General features: G+C 43.1%; 1 protein-coding gene across 1 annotated transcript; it reads right to left on the reverse strand.

Moving 5' to 3' along the window:
• Positions 1 to 2,722: 2,722 nt before the first annotated feature.
• On the reverse strand, positions 2,723 to 18,290 carry LOC124001161. The gene is made up of 3 exons (XM_046307760.1): positions 17,937 to 18,290; positions 10,028 to 10,342; positions 2,723 to 3,613 (listed from the first exon to the last, which is right to left on the reverse strand). The coding sequence occupies exons 1-3, from the start codon at positions 18,048 to 18,050 to the stop codon at positions 3,431 to 3,433; spliced, it is 612 nt and encodes a 203-aa protein (XP_046163716.1). The 5' UTR covers positions 18,051 to 18,290; the 3' UTR covers positions 2,723 to 3,430.
• Between the last annotated feature and the right edge of the window lie 1,058 nt (positions 18,291 to 19,348).

The raw sequence follows: 19,348 nt of genomic DNA on the forward strand, positions 1-19,348 counted from the left end.
CAGCTGCTCAATCCGCTCTAATTTGAATTGCGAACATGGTTTAACAACATGCCACCACCCAGCCCTACCAATTTGACGGCTACGCAATGATATTAAAAGGGTCTGTTTCAACGGGGTCATATAGTAATAATTGGGTTTAAAATATATATATATATATTTGTGTGTGTGTGTGTACAGTACCAGTCATAAGTTTGGACACACCTACTCATTCAAGGGTTCCATAACACATATGGAATCATGTAGCAACCAAAAAGTGTTAACAAATCAAAATATATTTTATATTCTTCAAAGTAGCCACCCTTTGCCTAGACGCCAGCTTTGCACACTCTTGGCATTCTCCCAACCAGCTTAACCTGGATTGTTGTTGTTGGCTGCTTTTCCTTCACTCTGCGGTCTAACTCATCCCAAATAATCTCAATCGGGTTGAGGTCGGGTGATTGTGGAGGCCAGGTCATCTGATGCAGCACTCCATCCCTTTCCTTCTTGGTCAAATAGCCCTTACACAGCCTGAAGGTGTGTTGGGTCATTGTCCTGTTGAAAAACCAATGATAGTCCCACTAAGCGCAAACCAGATTGGATGGTGGATCGCTGCAGAATGCTGTGGTAGCCATGCTGGTTAAGTGTGCCTTTAATTCTAAACAAATCACTGAGTGTCAGCAGCAAAGCACCCCCATTCCATCACACCTTCTCCTCCATACTTTCACGGTGGAAACCACTCATACGGAGATCATCCGTTCACCTACTCTGCATCTCACAAAGAACCAAAAATCTCAAATTTGGACTCAAAAGACCAAAGGACAGATTTCCACTTGTCTAATGTCCATTGCTCATGTTTCTTGGCCTAAGCAAGTCTCTTCTTATTATTGGTGTCCTTTTGGTAGTGGTTTCTTTGCAGCAATTCGACCACGAAGGCCTGAATCACGCAGTCTCCTCTGAACAGTTGATGTTGAGATGAGTCTGCTACTTGAACTCTGTGAAGCATTTATTTGGGCTGCAATCTGAGGTGCAGTTAACTCTGATGAACTCATCCTCTGCAGTAGAGGTAACTCTGGGTCTTCCTTTCCTGTGGCGGTCCTCATGAGAGCCCATTTCATCATAGCGCTTGATGGTTTTTGCAACTGCACTTGAAGAAACTTTCAAAGTTCTTAACATTTTCCACATTGACTGACATTCGTGTCTTAAAGTAATGATGGACTGTCATTTCTCTTTGCTTATTTGAGCTGTTCTTGCCATAATATGTACCTGGTCTTTTACCAAATAGGGCTATCTTCTGTATACATGCCCTACCTTGTCACAACACAACTGATTGGCTCAAAAGCATTAAGAAGGAAAGAAATTCCACAAATGAACTTTTAACAAGGCACACCTGTTAATTGATACGCATTCCAGGTGACTACCTCATGAAGCTGGTTGAGAGAATGCCAAGAGTGTGCAAAGCTGTCATCAAAGCTAAGGGTGGCTTCTTTGAAGAATCTCAAATATAAACTATATTTTGACTTGTGTAACACTTTTTTGGTGTGTTGTTTCATAGTTTTGATGTCTTCACTATTATTCTACAATGTAAAAAATAGTAAAAATAATTTAAAATCCTTGAATAATTAGGTGTGTTCAAACTTTTGACTGGTATATATATATATATATATATATATCGTTTTTTTCTAGCTTTAACAGGTTCAGAACTGTATTAGCAGAGTCTGGTGTTAGAGCAGGGCTGGAGCAAAAGCCTGCATTCTCAGTGGTTCTCCAGTAGGAGGAGCTGCACAGCTGGGATGTTTTGTTTTGGTTCCTCTACTCACCACTAGAGGGCAGGGCACAGTCTGTATTGGACAGCTAAACTCATCACATCACTTCAAGGCACAATATGTGAGATTACCATCCACCAGTAATGAAACGTTCTGGGACGAAGTTTCCCCTGGGTACAGATCTAGGATCAACTTCCGCTCCCCATTCCTAACCTTGACCATTAGTGGGGGAAAATGCAAAACTGACCCAAGATCTGCTTTAAAGGGCAACTACACCCAATGAAATAGCCTACCCCCATCTCATACCTTGTCATAACCCCAAAATGACCAATGTTCCATTGTTTGTAGTCTCTAAATGGGTAGGAAGCCATTTAAGACTATTGGGATGCATCTTAAATGTGAAACAATTTGGGGTGATTTCCATCTAATGCTGGTCCTTGTACCGGCTCACAAAGACTGGAAATTGATATCACATAAACCATCGTCTTGAACCGGAAATCTACACTCCATTATCAAAGTGGATCCTGTAGCTGTCACCAACATTACATCTCATTTGTGGGATTGTTTTGGGATCAAGGGGCCAGTTTATCAGAACATGTAATCCATATCAAAATGATCCTGTGTTGTATAACATTCTGTTTCCCTAATCAGATTGGAAATTGTAAGGCAAAAACCAAATCTCTTACAATAACCACACCAAATGTTACAATCAAGATCATGCTTATATTAATGACCACATGACATATGAATATTGCCTTTCAGTTAGCATGAAGAGAGAACAGCCATGTTCGACATCTGAATCATTTGGTAGAGCATGGCGCTTTAACGCCAGGGTAGTGGGTTCATGAACCCAGAGAATGTATGCACACATGATTGTAAGTTGCTTTGGATAAAAGCGTCTGCTAAATGGCATATATTATTATTATTATTATTATTTATTCCACGTTGGTTCAACGTCATTCCAGTGAAATGACGTGAAGACAGCGTTGATTCAACTAGTGTGTGCCCAGTGCGAGGAGACTAAATGAAATGCTCTGAAATACTGGTCCTTGTATGTCTGGAGTAGGCCAAAGGAAGGCCATGGTTGAATACATTGACTGTAGGCTGTAAAACCAGGCAGAGAACACATCTTGATACCAGGTGTAAACAGCGAACTTCTTCTGTAATAACTTTATTCGATTTTTACTGCATCAAACTGTGTGGAACTACAGCGATTTTTTTGTTTGTTATTGACACATTTTAGCTAGTTACTAGCCTGACGTTCTAACCGCTAGGCTACGTGCCACCCAGTGTCCTATGTCTGTTAGCAGCATGCGGAGCTTGTTAGAAAAGTATGTCTTGAATGACGAAAATTGCTTCAAAATCAACACTGTTATGTCACACATTTGTTGTACAGTATGTAGTAATATACTTTCTCATGCTTTCTCTTATGTCCTTGTCACCACTGTATATATTTATTTATTAACATATACTCCTCTCCCTCTTTTCACAGAATCTTTATACTGGCTGTTGTCACTCTTTTCCTTCTCCTCTTGTTTCCATCTCTCTCTCAGACTTTCAGACTCCTGCATGCCTTCACTCTTTCTTCTTCCACATCAGACCCTCCTACCTCATCCTCTCAAGCTACCTCTCTCTCTCCCTCTCTCTCATTCCTCATTCACAGGCTACTCTTTCCAATCTCTACTATCTCATCTCCGGGTCCTCCTCCCTCTTGGCCTCCCCCTCGTTCTGCTCTCCTTGGGGGTGGCTCCATCGGGGTGCAGGGCCTTCAGGGTCCTGGAGGTGGTGAGTGTCCAGTGCTCCAGCTCGCTGAAGATGCGGTAGATCCAGAGCTTTAGAGCAAACGGGCTGCCGTTCACCGGACTAGCTGTCTACTCAGGGGGGGGGGGGGGGGGGGGAGCAGACAGAGTGAGGGAGAGAAAGAGAGAGGAAGAGAAAGATGTGTTAGTACAGTATTTCCCAATCTGTTTTCTGGGGATCCCGAGGCCTGTAATATTTTTGTTCTAGCACTAGCACACCCGATTCAGCTGGTGGACTAACTAACGCCTGGTCAACCCCGGGACGTGCACCATGAATAGATTAGGAAACACTGCACTAGAACATACAGTGGGGTCTGAAATTATTGATAAAGATGATCATACATGTCTGTATAAAATAAATCATTCAAAAACTGAGCTATATTGTAACCTCAAAAAAACGGCGAAAAGACATTATTTGATAATAATACATTTGCTCAGAGAAAGAGATTTTGTTTTACAAGTAATATTTTTCCTCCAATGAGGAATGATCTTAGACCATTCCTCATTGATATCCTTCGTCTGCACTTATACACTGCCCTCTTCTATTCAAACCACAGGTTTTCAATGGTTTAGCAAGATGGCGCTGACATGTCAGCTCTGCTTCTGGCTCCTAAGCAACTTTGCAGTATTATGATTGTTTTGTGTGTTATTTATTACACTAACAGCCCAGAATGTTTTTGTGTTATTACACACAGACAGAAATCATTTTTGCATACCAGTGCGGCGGTAACTCACCAGCATTACAACCAGGAATACAACTTTCCAGAATTGAATCCTTTGTTTGTACCCCCCAGGGCAATTTAACGTATCCCAAAGGCTGCTCCAAGACGCCGCCGGTGGAGAAGAGGTATTCGGAGTGGACTTCTAGTCCGAATAAGGAGGCGTGCACACCATCCACTGCTTCCGAGTATATTACTCGCTAATGTTCAGTCTCATGACAATAAAGTAGACGAGCTCAGGATGAGGATCTCCTTCCAGAGAGACATCAGGGAAAAGGGCAAGACATGTGATGTCCACCCTTGTTCCTGTACCCAAGAAAGCAAAGGTAAGTGAACTAAATTACTATCTCCCTGTAGCACTCACTTCTATCATCATGGAGTGCTTTGAGAGGCTAGTTAAGGATCATATCTCCAGAGGGTGGTGCGGTCTGCCCAACGCATCACCGGGAGAACACTACCTGCCCTCCAGGACACCTACAGCACCCGATGTCACAGAAAGGCCAAAAAGATCATCAAGGACATCAGCCATCCGGGCCACAGTCCAGAGCCTCCAACGACGGTCCCCTGCTCGGGCTCTCCAACGACGGTCCTGGGTCTCCAACGACGGTCCTGGGTCTCCAGCGACGGTCCCCGGTCTGGGGTCTCCAGCGATGGTCCGGGGTCTCCAGCGACGGTCCCCGGTCTGGGGTCTCCAGCGATGGTCCGGGGTCTCCAGCGACGGCCCCCAGTCCGGGGTCTCCAGCGACGGTCCCCAGTCCGGGGTCTCCAGCGATGGCCCCTGGTCCAGAACATCCGGCGATGATTCACGCAGTTATCTTTATTTTCTTTATAATTTGGTTAGGTCAGGGTGTGACAAGGGTGGTTTGCTTTTGTATTGTCTCGGGGGTTTTGTATGTCTAGGTGTTTATATGTCTATGGTTGCCTAGATTGGCTCTCAATCAGAGGCAGCTGTTTATCGTTGTCTCTGATTGGGAACCATATTTAGGTAGCCATATTCCTTGGTTATTTTGTGGGTTGTTATTCTATGTTTAGTTGCCTGTTCTGCACTCGCCATATTGATTCACGGCTCGTTTTGTTGTTTTGTGTAGTTCTGTTCAGTGTTCTCTCTTTAATTAAAGAGTTATGTTCGCTTACCACGCTGCGCCTTGTTCTCCTCTTTATGACAACCGTGGCATAAAGATGGCACGTTGTGTTAGCTCATCCAAGTGGAAGATCCACTTGTGGCCAAGTTTTAGCCTCCTGGCAGAGGCAACCAAGTTGTTGGCTAAAATGTCCTGAACTTGGTAGTTCATGATGCCGTTGACCTTAACAAGGGCCCCAGGACCAGTGGAAGCAAAATAGCCCCATAACATCAACGATCCCCCACCATATTTTTACAATAGGTATGGGATTTTCTGCTCAGACATTCTCATTTCGATGCCAACCCCACCACTGGTGTGTGTGGACAAACAGCTCTATTTTCATGTCATCCAGCAAATGTCCAACAAATTGTCACTTGTATTCGAGCCACTGTTTTGGTCAGATTACATGAAAATGAGGTCTTTGGCCACGCACACCAGTGCTGCAAGTGGATCTTCCAGCAAGACAATAACCCCAAGCACACATCAAACTCACGTTGACTCGGTACCGGTACCCCCTTTATTTTGCCTCGTTATTGTTATTTTACTGTTACTCTTTTATTTATTTTTTTAAACTTTTGTTTATTTAGTAAATATTTTCTTAACTCCTATTTTTCTTGAAACTGCATTGTTGGTTAAGGGATTGTAAGTCAGTATTTCACGGTAAGGTCTATCTACAGCTGTTGTATTTGGAGCATGTGACAAATAAAATGGGATTAGATTTGAAATTGTTCATTGGCTGTAAAATTGGTTGTAATACTATGGCTGACCCCATAAAACAACTCATTTCACCCCACCTATCTGGTGTGACAATATGAAAAAAAAAATCCACTGTTACTGTGCCTCATCCACACCTGTGAAGTGCCTTTTATAAATGCAGAAAGTTATGTCTCCGGACTTGAAACCCATTGGGAAGGATTCTGTATGGAGGAATAGTCTAAGATCCCTCCCAATGGGATCTCCAACTCATAAAATATTTTCAAAAAGGTTAAGTGCTGTTATCGTCATAAGGTGAGGTATTGAAAGGTTTTGAAAAAGGGGTGTCAAAAATGTTGAACCCTACCTTTTTAAAATAAAATAAATATCTTGTTACACTAAAACTATTTCTCTGGGCAATTGTATTAGTATAAAACTATATCATTTCCCAGTTTTTGTTGCATAATATATAGCTTAGTGATTGAATTATTTATTTTATACAGCCATTATTGTTCATCTTTATTAAGGGTGTCAATAATTTCAAACCCCATTGTATATACAGTTGAAGTCGGAAGTTTACATAGACTTAGGTTGTAGTCATTAAAACCTTGTTTTTCAGCCACTCCACAAATTTCTTGTTAGCAAACTATAGTTTAGGCAAGTTGGTTAGGACATCTACTTTGTGCATGACACAAGTAATTTTCCAACAATTGTTTACAGACAGAATATTTAACTTATAATTCACTGTATCACAATTCCAGTGGGTCAGAAGTTTACATTCACTAAGTTGACTGTGCCTTTAAAAACAGCTTGGAAAATTCCAGAAAAATTATGTTATGGCTTTAGAAGCTTCTGATTGGCTAATTGACATAATTTGAGTAAATTGGAGGTGTACCTGAGGATGTATTTCAAGGCCTACCTTCAAACCCAGTGCCTCTTTGCTTGACATCTGTTACGTCTCTCGTCGGAAGGCATCGACCAAAGGGCAGCGTGGTAAGTGTTCATGATATTTATTGATCAAAACACTCAAACAAAATAACAAAGTGAAAAACAAACAGTTCTGTAAGGCAAATAAACTATACAGAAAACAACTACTCACAAAACACAGGTGGGGAAAGGCTAAACAGCTGCCTCTGATTGGGAACCACACTCGGCCAAAAACAAAGAAATAGAAAACATAGAAATAGAGAAACTAGAATGCCCATCCTAGTCACACCCTGGCCTAACCAAAATTGAGAATAAAAGCCTCTCTATGGCCAGGGTGTGACAACATCATGGGAAAATCAAAAGAAATCAGCCAAGACTTCAGATAAAAATGGTAGACCTCCACAAATCTGGTTCATCCTTGGGAGCAATTTCCAAATGCCTGAAGGTACCACGTTCATCTGTACAAACAATAGTACGCAAGTATAAACACCATTTTGATTTTTATTATTATTATTATATTATTATTATTATTATTATTACCATGGGACCACGCAGCAGTCACACGTCTACAAAATTGCTTCTAACACTCTACTGAGCAAACTGGATGCAGTTTATCACAGTGCCATCCGTTTTGTCACTAAAGCACCTTATACCACCCACCACTGAGACTTGTATGTTCTAGTCGGCTGGCCCTCGCTACATATTCGTCGCCAGACCCACTGGCTCCAGGTCATCTACAAGTCCATGCTAGGTAAAGCTCCGCCTTATCTCAGTTCACTGGTCACGATGGCAACACCCATCCGTAGCACGCGCTCCAGCAGGTGTATCTCACTGATCATCCCTAAAGCCAACACCTCATTTGGCCGCCTTTCGTTCCAGTTCTCTGCTGCCTGTGACTGGAACGAATTGCAAAAATCACTGAAGTTGGAGACTTTTATCTCCCTCACCAACTTCAAACATCTGCTATCTGAGCAGCTAACCGATCGCTGCAGCTGTACATAGTCTATTGGTAAATAGCCCACCCATTTTCACCTACCTCATCCCCATACTGTTTTTATTTATTTACTTTTCTGCTCTTTTGCACACCAATATCTCTACCTGTACATGACCATCTGATCATTTATCACTCCAGTGTTAATCTGCAAAATTGTAATTATTCGCCTACCTCCTCATGCCTTTTGCACACAATGTATATAGACTCCCCCTTTTTCTACTGTGTTATTGACTTGTTAATTGTTTACTCCATGTGTAACTCTGTGTTGTCTGTTCACACTGCTATGCTTTATCTTGGCCAGGTCGCAGTTGCAAATGAGAACTTGTTCTCAACTAGCCTACCTGGTTAAATAAAGGTGAAATAAAAAAATAAAAAATAAACACCGCTCAGGAAGGAGATGCGTTCTGTCTCCTGGAGATGAACGTACTTTGGTGCGAATAGTGCAAATCAATCCCAGAACAACAGCAAAGGACCTTGTGAAGATGCTGGAGGAAACAGGTACAAACGTATCTATATCCACAGTAAAACGAGTCCTATTTTGAGAAAACCTGAAAGGCCATTCAGCAAGGAAGAAGCCACTGCTCCAAAACCGCCATAAAAAAGCCAGACTATGGTTTGCAACTGCACATGGGGACAAAAATCATACTTTTTGGGAAAATATTCTCTGGTCTGATGAAGCAAAAATTGAACTGTTTGTCCATAATGACCATTTGTTATGTTTGGAGGAAAAAGGGGGATGCTCGAAAGCCGAAGAATACCATCCCAACCATGAAACACTGAGGCGACAGCATCATGTTGTGGAGGTGCTTTGCTACAGGAAGGACTGGTGCACTAAACAAAATAGATGGCTTCATGGGGAGGAAAATGATGTGTATATACTGAAACAACATCTCAAGACATCAGTCAGGAAGTTAAAGCTTGGTTGCAAATGGGTCTTCCAAATGGACAATGACCCCATGCATACTTCCAAAGTTGTGGCAAAATGGCTTAAGGATAACAATGTCAAGGTATTGGAGTGGCCATCACAAAGCCCTGACCTCAATCCCATAGAAAATGTGTGGGCAGAACTGAAAAAGCGTGTGCGAGCAAGGAGGCCTACAAACCCGATTCAGTTACACCAGCTCTGTCAGGAGGATTGTGCAAAAATTCACCCAACTTATTGTGGGAAGCTTGTGGAAGGCTACGCGAAATGTTTGACCCAAGTTAAACAATGTAAAGGCAATGCTACCAAATACTAATTGAGTGTAGGTAAACTTCTGACCCACTGGGAATGTGATGAAAGAAATAAAAGCTGAAATAAATCATTCTCTCTACTATTATTCTGACATTTCACATTCTTAAAATAAAGTGGTGATCCTAACTGACCTAAGACAGGGCGTTTTTACTTGGATTAAATGTCAGGAATTGTGAAAAACTTTGTTTAAATGTATTTGGCTATGGTGTATGTAAATGTCCGACTTCAGCTGTATACAGTACATATAAACAACTGATTTGACCGAATCGTATATAAATAATTATTAACAAACTATGATTAATAAACAATATAATATAATCAGTTTGTTTAAACTAAAAAGTATTTTCCTTGAATAAACAGTTTATAGGCATATCATAAATTCTGAATAACAAAAGCCTAATTTCTTCCTCTCCTCCTTGAACTCATCAGTATTCTGAAATATTAGGGATATCTGAAAGCAAAATGTTTCCACCAGTCTTATCTGTCTTCTATACGTGTCAGTTGATAAACTGCTTTGTTATTGTTAAAAATCAACATGTTTCGGCCAGTGGCTTTCATCAGGGTTTACACTACATTATGTTCACCACACCAGCCATGTCAGATCAAGGATGACTTCCAAGTAAGGAGGAAGGAGGTAGGATTTTACAGGTATTCAAGTACTGAAATGAGGCCTGCTGGGTTAACTGAGGGTTTCCAGTAGGTACTGTATCTTAACCTTAAACATTTGTGGGGGAAATTCAAAACTGACCCCAGATTAGTGTCTAGGGGCAACTTTACCGTACACCAGTGATTCTGTACCTCAGTATTCTTCGGATCAGGAGTGAAGGCTGCAGTTCCAGCTCCGTCCTCCAGGAGGAGCCGTGTGCTCGCTAGCAGGTGCCCCAGCCGGTCCCTCACTGTATTCCTCTGGCTTTCGTATTCGGCCCTGTCCCCGCCGTTTCCCACCCCCTCTTCCAGGCCAATGGCACGCTCCATGAGGTTCCGGCACTGTTGCAGAGCGGAGTAAAGGCGCCACAACCTGTCATTCGGCGAGAGCTGGGAGGAGAGCGGCGGCACGGTCACCAGGCGCTCCCCGCCGACGGTGAGTTCCTCTGCGAACGTCTCCTTTTTTCTCTGAAGTGGGGAGTGAGGAGGAGGTATGGAGGTGGAGAGGAAGAGGAGGGTGATGCCGTGTAAAGAAAAAAACACATTAGCAGTGTTTAAAAGTACATTTCCATGACAGTGAGTGGAGAAAAATATATATATATGTTTTGCAAAACGAAACGGTTACACTGCAAAGGAATCACCACAGATGACCAAAGTCAGGCATAACACAACAACTAGTGCACAACCAAACTCAATATGCTAATGCAACTCAAAGGCAGCACTGCTAATCCAGTTCTCGAAAAGAGACGAGGCATTGACAAAGGTTTACGGCCACTACTGTATTTTGTTCATAAAATATAAAGCGCTAGTCACAGCCTTAACACATTTGGAAAAGCCTTTCTAAGACACCACTATTTTGTATTTTGAAATACCACCATGGACACCACGTTTAACTGCTCCTGAGTCTGTCCGAATATGGACACCGTAGTAATGGGAAGCTGTGGCCACGAGGAATGCATATATGAATAAGTCACTCATTCCGAGTTAGTATTGAAACCAAACTGCACGTGGGATGTTCAAGGAAGTACAAAAGAGCTGACCTAAGAGACTGCAGTAAAGAGCATGTTTTGCCCATTTTCCGATGATAGTCTAGCAATTATCCTTGATGAGCAACAACTGGCAAATGTTTAAACCCTATTGCGGTTAGGACAACATCCGCCCTGGCCCCATTGGAACAGAGGGGGTTAGTGGTTCAAAGGGATGTCTGGTTCAACTACCAGGACCAACCTTCCCCAACCACTCCAGGGGGAAAAACAGGCAGGATGTGTGACATCACAGGTGACAAGTGCCGTGTGTGTGTGTGTGTGTGTGTGTGTGTGTGTGTGTGTGTGTGTGTGTGTGTGTGTGTGTGTGTGTGTGTGTGTGTGTGTGTGTGTGTGTGTGTGTGTGTGTGTGTGTGTGTGTGTGTGTGTGTGTGTGTGTGTGGTAGGAAGTTATTATATTCTATTGCATCTAGATCAGAGAATAGTGAGTGAGGTGAGATTCCCTTGAGTACTTAACCCCCAGTCAGGACATTATACCAAGGTGCTGACATTCTGACCGCCGTGAGAATTATGCTGTGCCTGTGTGGTAGAATGATTACTGTGTAACATTGACCAGGCAGCCCTGCTTATACAAGAGCAATGGTCAAGTAAATGTGTATATTGGTTTGTAATAGGCTACTAGACAGGGAGCAGTGGAGTGGGTTATGAACTTTGAGGGATAGGCCTTATATTGTATAGATATAGGCCTGTCTAGAGGGAGAGGCAGAGGTAGGGCAAACCGGAGACAGCAAGCTCTTGATCGGACTGTCGTGATCTATTTCAACACCTTATTATGAGTGAGGACTACGTGGTAATACATAAGTTGAAAATTGTGGACTATATCTTGAGAGAATTTACATAAACCGCATGTGTGTATTATGTTGAGTAATCTACCTAAACCAAGATTATTATAGTTTTGTGTTTTTATATTCATTTTTATTTATAGTAGCTTTAAGATTTGTGTTTTACATTCGGTTTAGTTTGTTTTTACATAAACCTTACTTGTTTTATTAAAGCATGTTTTTTTATGTGTTAGTGACAGAAAGAAGCCTATGTGTGGGAGGCTAGGAAACATGTATGTGTTGTATCGTTTCAGTGGTTTTTGGGATGTAACTTCTTGCAACTGTGGGGAAGTAATGCATAAGGTGTCACACCCTGATCTGTTTCACCTGTCTTTTTTGATTGTCTCCACCCACCTCCAGGTGTCTCCTGTTTTCCCCATTAGTCCCCGGTGTATTTATCCCTGTGTTTCCTGTCTCTCTGTGCCAGTTCGTCTCGTTTTGCCAAGTTAACCAGCGTTTCTCCTAGCTCCTGTTTTTCCCAGCCTCTGTCTTTTCCTAGCCCTCCTGGTTTTGACCCTTGCCTGTGAGGACGCCATATCCGCCTGCCTGACCACTCTGCCTGTTCTGACCTCGAGCCTGCCAATCGCCTGGTACTGTTTGGACTCTTACCTGGTTTATGAAATCTCTCCTGTCTCTGACCTGCTTTTTTCCTACCCCTTTTGGTATAATAAATATTGGAGCTCAACCATCTGCATCCTGTGTCTGAAATTTGGTCTTGCCTTGTGCCCTTCTATAAGGGGCAATTCCATGGTAAAGGAATTATGCTTTGACTCAGATTTTTCTCTTTAAAATACATGCCAAACAAAATATTGATCTCAAAGTTTAACAAACCATACGATTCTATGCACAAGGACTAGTTTGAATAATTTACAAAGAATTTAACAACATTTTACCAAAACTCTGTTTAATATTAAGAGATAGTGAACTACAGGGAAAGGAGGCCCGAGCACACCCCCATTCTCATTGATGGGGCTGTAGTGGAGCGGGTTGAGAATCTTCAAGTTCCTTGGTGTCCACATCACCAACAAACTATCATGGTCCAAACATACCAAGACAGTCGCGAATAGGGCACGCCAACGCCTATTCCCCCTCAGGTGACTGAAAAGATTTGGCATGGGTCCTCAGAGCCTCAAATTTATACAGATGCATCATCGAGAGCATTCTGACTGGTTGCATCACCACCTGGTATGGCAACTGCTCGGCCTCCGACTGCAAGGCACTACAGAGGGTAATGCGTACAGCCCAGTACATCACTGGGGCCAAGCTTTCTGCCGTCCAGGACCTCTATACCAGGCGGTGTCAAAGGAAGGCCCTAAAAATGGTCAAAGACGCCAGCCACCCAAGTCATAGACTGTTCTCTCTGCTACCGCACGGCAAGCGGTACCAGAGCACCAAGTCTAGGTCCAAAAGGCTTCATAACAGCTTCTACCACCAAGCCATAAGACTCCTGAATAGGTAGCAAAATGGCTACCTGGACTATTTGCAAGACCACGTTTGTTTTTTCCGGACCAGGCCAAATCTGAACCAATCATAGACTTCTATGTCACAGTACAGCACAGCAGATCACAGTAGATTGGTGTATTTCTAATACCTTTTGTAAGATGTTAGACGCTGTTTAAGACCAGTTTTCCAGCTATTTGACAAGAAATCAAAGCCTTTGCTTATTTTTGCCTCATTTTTAGGTTGGAAAATGTATATATACCTTAATTTAAAAAAACTCTTTGCTTTCATTTGACACCCAATGTGACATGCTCCTATGAACTTCACATGTTGAAGTTAGCTGCCATGTTGTAGCAGCGTGAAGCGCACCTGTGCCAATATGCAGATACTATGTGTGACTGTGTATGAGCATAGTTGTAATGGCTGTCGTCAGAATGAGACCAAAGCGCAGCGTGGAAAGTGTTCATGATTTAATGTTCAAAAAACACTCAAACAAAAGGTGAAAGCGAACAGATCTGTCAGGAAAAAACACTAAACAGAAAACAACATCCCACAAAACCCAAATGGAAAATGACAACTTATATATATGATCACCAATCAGAGACAATGATAGACAGCTGCCTCTGATTGGGAACCACACTAACATAGAAATAAGGAAACTAGAATGCCCACCCTAGTAACACCCTGACCTAACCAAAATAGGGAATAAAAACCTCTCTATGGCCAGGGCGTGACAGTACCCCCCTAAAGGTGCGGACTCGGGCTGCAAAACCTGACTCTAAAGGGGAGGGTCCGGGTGTGCATCCATTCACGGCGGCAGCTCCGGTGCGGGACGTAGACCCCCCTCCGCCCGTAGATCCCTATGCTTTGGTGGCGGCCCTGGTGCATGGATCTTCACTGGAGGAACCGGGCCGCAGATCATCGCCAGAGAAACCAGACCACCGATCATCGCCGGAGGCTCCAGATCGGGAACCGTCGCTGGAGGCTCTGGACCGGGGACCGTCGCTGGAGGCTCCGGACCGCGGATCATCACTGCAGGCTTCGTGCCATGGATCATCACTAGAGGCTCCGGGGCCATGGATCATCACTGGAGGCTTCGTGCCATGGATAATCACTGGAGGCTCCGGGCCATGGATCATCACTGGAGGCTTCGTGCCATGGATCCTCACTGCAGGCTCCGGACCATGGATCATCACTGGAGGCTTCGTGCCATGGATCCTCACTGCAGGCTTCGTGCCATGGATCATCACTGGAGGCTTCGTGCCATGGATCATCACTGGAGGCTTCGTGCCATTGGATCATCACTGGAGGCTTCGTGCCATTGGATCATCACTGGAGGCTTCGTGCCATGGATCATCACTGGAGGCTTCGTGCCATTGGATCATCACTGGAGGCTTCGTGCCATGGATCATCACTGCAGGCTCCGGGCCATGGATCATCACTGGAGGCTTCGTGCCATGGATACTCACTGCAGGCTTCGTGCCATGGATACTCACTGCAGGCTTCGTGCCATGGATCACCACTGGAGGTTCCGGGCCATGGATCACCACTGGAGGTTCCGGGCCATGGATCACCACTGGAGGTTCCGGGCCATGGATCACCACTGGAGGTTCCGGGCCATGGATCATCACTGGAGGTTTCGTGCTATGGATCATCACTGGAGGCTTCGTGCCATGGATCATCACTGGAGGCTTCGTGCCATGGATCATCACTGGAGGCTACGTGCCATGGATCATCACTGGAGGCTTCGTGCCATGGATCATCACTGGAGGCTTCGTGCCATGGATCCTCACTGGAAGCTTCGTGCCATGGATCCTCACTGCAGGCTCTGGGCCATGGATCATCACTAGAGGCTTCGTGCTATGGATCATCACTGGATGCTTCGTGCCATGGATCATCAGTGGAGGCGAACACACTAACATAGAAATAAGGATACTAGAATGCCCACCCTAGTCACACCCTGACCTAACCAAAATAGAGAATAAAAACCTCTCTATGGCCAGGGCGTGACACTAGTCTTGCATCATGCTCATCTCAATGGACACGTTTGAGTGGATCATTTTTGTTAAGTTGGTGACAATCGTTGTTCACCGCCTTTCAAATTGTGTTGCTTTCTTGAGGTAAAAAATTGTTTGACTTGAGCCTGCATATACTTGACAAAAATCATGTGATCAAAGGGCATAAAGTTTTGACTGCAATCGACTGCAAGTTGCTGCAGTTTCTCTTCACCAAGTTCAACCTGCAGCCATTGACTGCATTGTGAAGGCTCTATTGTCAACCAATCATTAGGTGGTTTTTGTTTGACCCATGTGACCAAGAACCAATTTGCTTTATGTGTACAGTGGATATACAAAATCAATGGGATATTTGAATCTCTCTCTCACTAATTGATTGTACAATGTGTAAACACACAATATTATATTATGATTTCAGTTTGTGTGATATGGGGGTTAGATACATGTTTATTTCACCATTACGAAGAAAACCTTTTATAATAGATGGCAACACTGTCATGTTGATTTGAGCCTTGCTGTTGGAAAATCACTTTAGTGTCCGACTTTCATTTGTCGCAGATGCACCTCCCCCAGACTTACTCCTCGACTTTCGTCTACTGTCGGGTGCTTTAGCCGTACAACTCAAAAACGCCTGATATGGTGTTGAGAGAATACCTTTCAATTACGAATTCAATCTCAGTGTGAACCGTCAGATTCAGAAGCTTGAAACTCCCATAAGACAAATGTGAAAGCCCAAAACGCAACATGTAAAGTGTTGGTTCCATGTTTCATGAGTTGAAATAAATAGTTTTTCACACAACACAATGCCACAATTTTGAGGGAGCATGCAATTGGCATGCTGACTACAGGAATTTCCACCAGAGTTGTTGCCAGAGAATTTAATGTTAATTTCTCTACCGTAAGCCACCTCCAATGTAATTTCAGAGAACTTGGCAGTGCGTCCAACATTTTTCAAATGGGTTTGTTAATTATTTTATTATAGTTTTTTATGATTAGTTAGACTTTCACAGTTCCACTATAACCTTAGCAGATAGCTTATTGCCTAATATTTTGCAGGCTATTGGGAAAGGGGCAGTGACACATTTAGGCACAGGCGACATGGGCAGCCGCCCAGGGCGGCGGCATGGGGCACCCGCACAAAAAAAACACACATATCTATATGTGTGTGTGTGTGTGTGTGTGTGTGTGTGTGTGTGTGTGTGTGTGTGTGTGTGTGTGTGTGTGTTTAAAAAAAAATAATAACAAAATATTTTAAAAGTATTTTATATTTTTCATTTGCACATCACATCATTGATATCATGTCACCGTGTGGGACTGTGGGTCAATTAACCTTGTCGGAGTGGGCGCCCTGATTCTAGTTTGTGAGCTAGGCAGGCTACTGCCTGGGAACGTGTCCCACTCAGAAGTACGAGATGGGGAGGGGGTGGGGGTAGGTTGACCTCAGTCCTCCCCACTGGAAGCCCGAGGTAGGGGAGTGGGGGAAATCTATCAAATAGAGCACCTCTAACTTTGTACAGTACTAATGCAATTAGTTGTGCAATTTAGTTTGTTTGTTTCTTGTTTGAAGTGCAATAGTGTAATAATCAGGTTCTCTTCTTTATAAGTGTGTTATTCTATTTGTGTATTTGTGTGTTATAGGATTTGTGCAACTTAGTGTTGTGTGTGTATTGTGTTTGCAATAAGGTAGTGTAATAATTCAATTGTCTTTTTTATTTATTATTTATATACTACAATTTGTTTCTATTTGTATTTGTTACTTCTTTTTGATATTTATGAGTCTTGTTTTTGTATTCATTTTTATATTTATATACTTTTAAACGTTATGATTATTTATTTGTGTTGTTCCAAATGACTGAATAAAACTAACCGTTAGTGCAGAATGGCGAGGGGGGGCTGAGGTGGGGGTTCACCAAGGGAGCCATATCAGCTAGAAACGCCACTGGGGGGGGGATACCTCGTCAGTCGTACAAATGAATGCCTTCCGCATTTAACCCAACCCCTCTAAGTCAAGAGGTGCCTTAATTGACATCCGCGTCTTTGGTGCCCGGGGAACAGTTGGTTAACTGCCTTGCTCAGGGGAAGAACGACAGATTTTTACCTTGCCAGCTAGGGGATTTGATCCAGCAATTTCGGTTAATGGCCGCATAATTAGTCGGCTAATACACAAAGGTTTACATTCCTAACCGCTCCCTTCCTCGCAGCAAAAGAGGAAGGGTGCTGCAGGTTGAGATGTGTGCGTAATGAGAGGGAGGATATACTGTATCTGGCTATTTGGCGGAAAACCAAGAAGAATTTCATCATTCGCACCCCATCATTTACATAGTTCATTCATGGAGTGAGAACGAGATGCACATGGAAAAAACGTGCATGTCCGGACATCGACCTGTGCGCCAGAAACCCCCCCACCTCTGTCATTCTTGTTATATGGGGCGTACATTAGTATTCACATATTCACCCCCTCCTTATCTAGTTACATTCCTGGACCCTCACTCCTGGATCGGATGCCACACACACACACACACAAACACAAACACAAACACAAACACATCAATACATGTCCATTATCGCAATCCACGTGCATCAACACATTTCCATATCCCAATCTTCCATATCCCTTTCATAGGCTAGGCTACTGGCTAAATAACATGTTTTGTCAAGCAACCAGTAGGCCTAATAACAGGTTAATTACTGCGAAGCATAATGCAATAGCCTGTCCAGACTCAACACTAGACGAAATACTTACATAAAGTTCCAATAAGAGAGTGCATTCATGGTGCAACTCCTCAGCAAGAGCAGCTGCCCTCGCAGTTCGGGACTGTTCCGAACCAGCCACTCTTCTTGTACGTGTCCCTGCCATATTCAGTAGAGAAGCAACAGACAGGCACCGAATAGCAATAAGGTTTTTTAATATGTATTTTTTTTAAATTTTCCCTAATGACTGCTAGTTTTCCTGTTTCATAGTGCTCAAAGTTAGACAGCCATCAAGAAGCGCGTCTCCGCCCTTTCTCAGGCTTCAACCAAGCCCGTTAATTCAATACCTTTCTGTGTACGAATTCCTTCCCTTACTTCCACAACTTTACCCGTTGTGTTACTATGTTACAGTATTAAATATCCTTGTCTAGTGCCACACCTCCCCTTCCCCCGGTAGGCTTATGTCAGGCAGGCATGTGGAATTTAACCGGATAACTCAAGCGGAGGCGTGGGAATGGGAGGAGTCGCACGTTTGTAAGCTATTATTTATTCATGACGAGTTTAAACGAATTAGCCTGACATAATGACGAATCTATTCAACAAGACTAGTGACCCGTTAACTCACTAGTCGGGACTGGGAAACTCGGAAATGTCAGACTTGCTAATTGGTTGTAGTTATACACGTCCCGCGTTCAACCAGTTAGCAAGTCTGGCATTTCAACTAGTTTCCTAGTTCCGACTAAGCACTTGAACGCGACATTTTTATTTATTTATAACCTTTGTTTAACTAGGCATAGGCTACATCAGGGGAAAGTCCGTCACAGGTTACTGCCTAAATTAGTAACTCAGCTGATTTGATGATCAAGTAGTCTTTATTATTAGGTTATCGTGTGGCTCTATAGTTATTGCTTGTCAATAGACGGGAAAGTGGGTTTTTAACCATAGCATCGGGCCTCATGGCTCGCAAGATTTATCATAAGCTAATATGCATAGGCTTAAAAAATAACATTTCTGAACCGTTGGGTGCGTGTTTTTCTTTTCCCTTTCCCGGAAAGTTCTATACTACTGCCCGGACGGGATTAGTAACATTGTTGTCAATCGCGGAGGATAGAGGAAGCCTGTTGTGTCAATGCATTAGAGAAATAACGAGGGCTCAAGGTCTGTAAACATGTAGAATGCTTTCGCAATAATAGCCTACAGCCAGAAACAAACTAATCATTTTTGAAATGATAGGTGATAAATAGTTTCTAATAATGGAACAGTTGATCATGTCGTTTTGGTAGGCCAAGGGTGAAATCGACTTTATATAGACCGTCATTGTAAATAAGAATTTGTTCTTAACTGACTCGTCGAGTTAAATAAAGGTTTAACAATAAAAATATAAATGCATATATTGTCTTGAGGCCTTGAGTGTGAAATAACACCTTGAGGGGCGCTATTTCAGTGTAATTCTTAAGCTAAAAT

This window comes from Oncorhynchus gorbuscha, linkage group LG17, assembly GCF_021184085.1.
Source record: "Oncorhynchus gorbuscha isolate QuinsamMale2020 ecotype Even-year linkage group LG17, OgorEven_v1.0, whole genome shotgun sequence".
Taxonomy (NCBI): Eukaryota; Metazoa; Chordata; class Actinopteri; order Salmoniformes; family Salmonidae; genus Oncorhynchus; species Oncorhynchus gorbuscha.

Excerpts from the sequence above, each read along its gene's own strand:
- LOC124001161 (XM_046307760.1), bottom strand. The coding sequence starts at position 18,050 with ATGGCAGGGACACGTACAAGAAGAGTGGCTGGTTCGGAACAGTCCCGA. Across the intron at positions 10,343-17,936 it reads CTCTCTTATTGGAACTTTAT|AGAAAAAAGGAGACGTTCGC; the intron begins GTAAGTATTTCG and ends TCCCCACTTCAG. Across the intron at positions 3,614-10,027 it reads CTGATCCGAAGAATACTGAG|ACAGCTAGTCCGGTGAACGG; the intron begins GTACAGAATCAC and ends CCCCCTGAGTAG.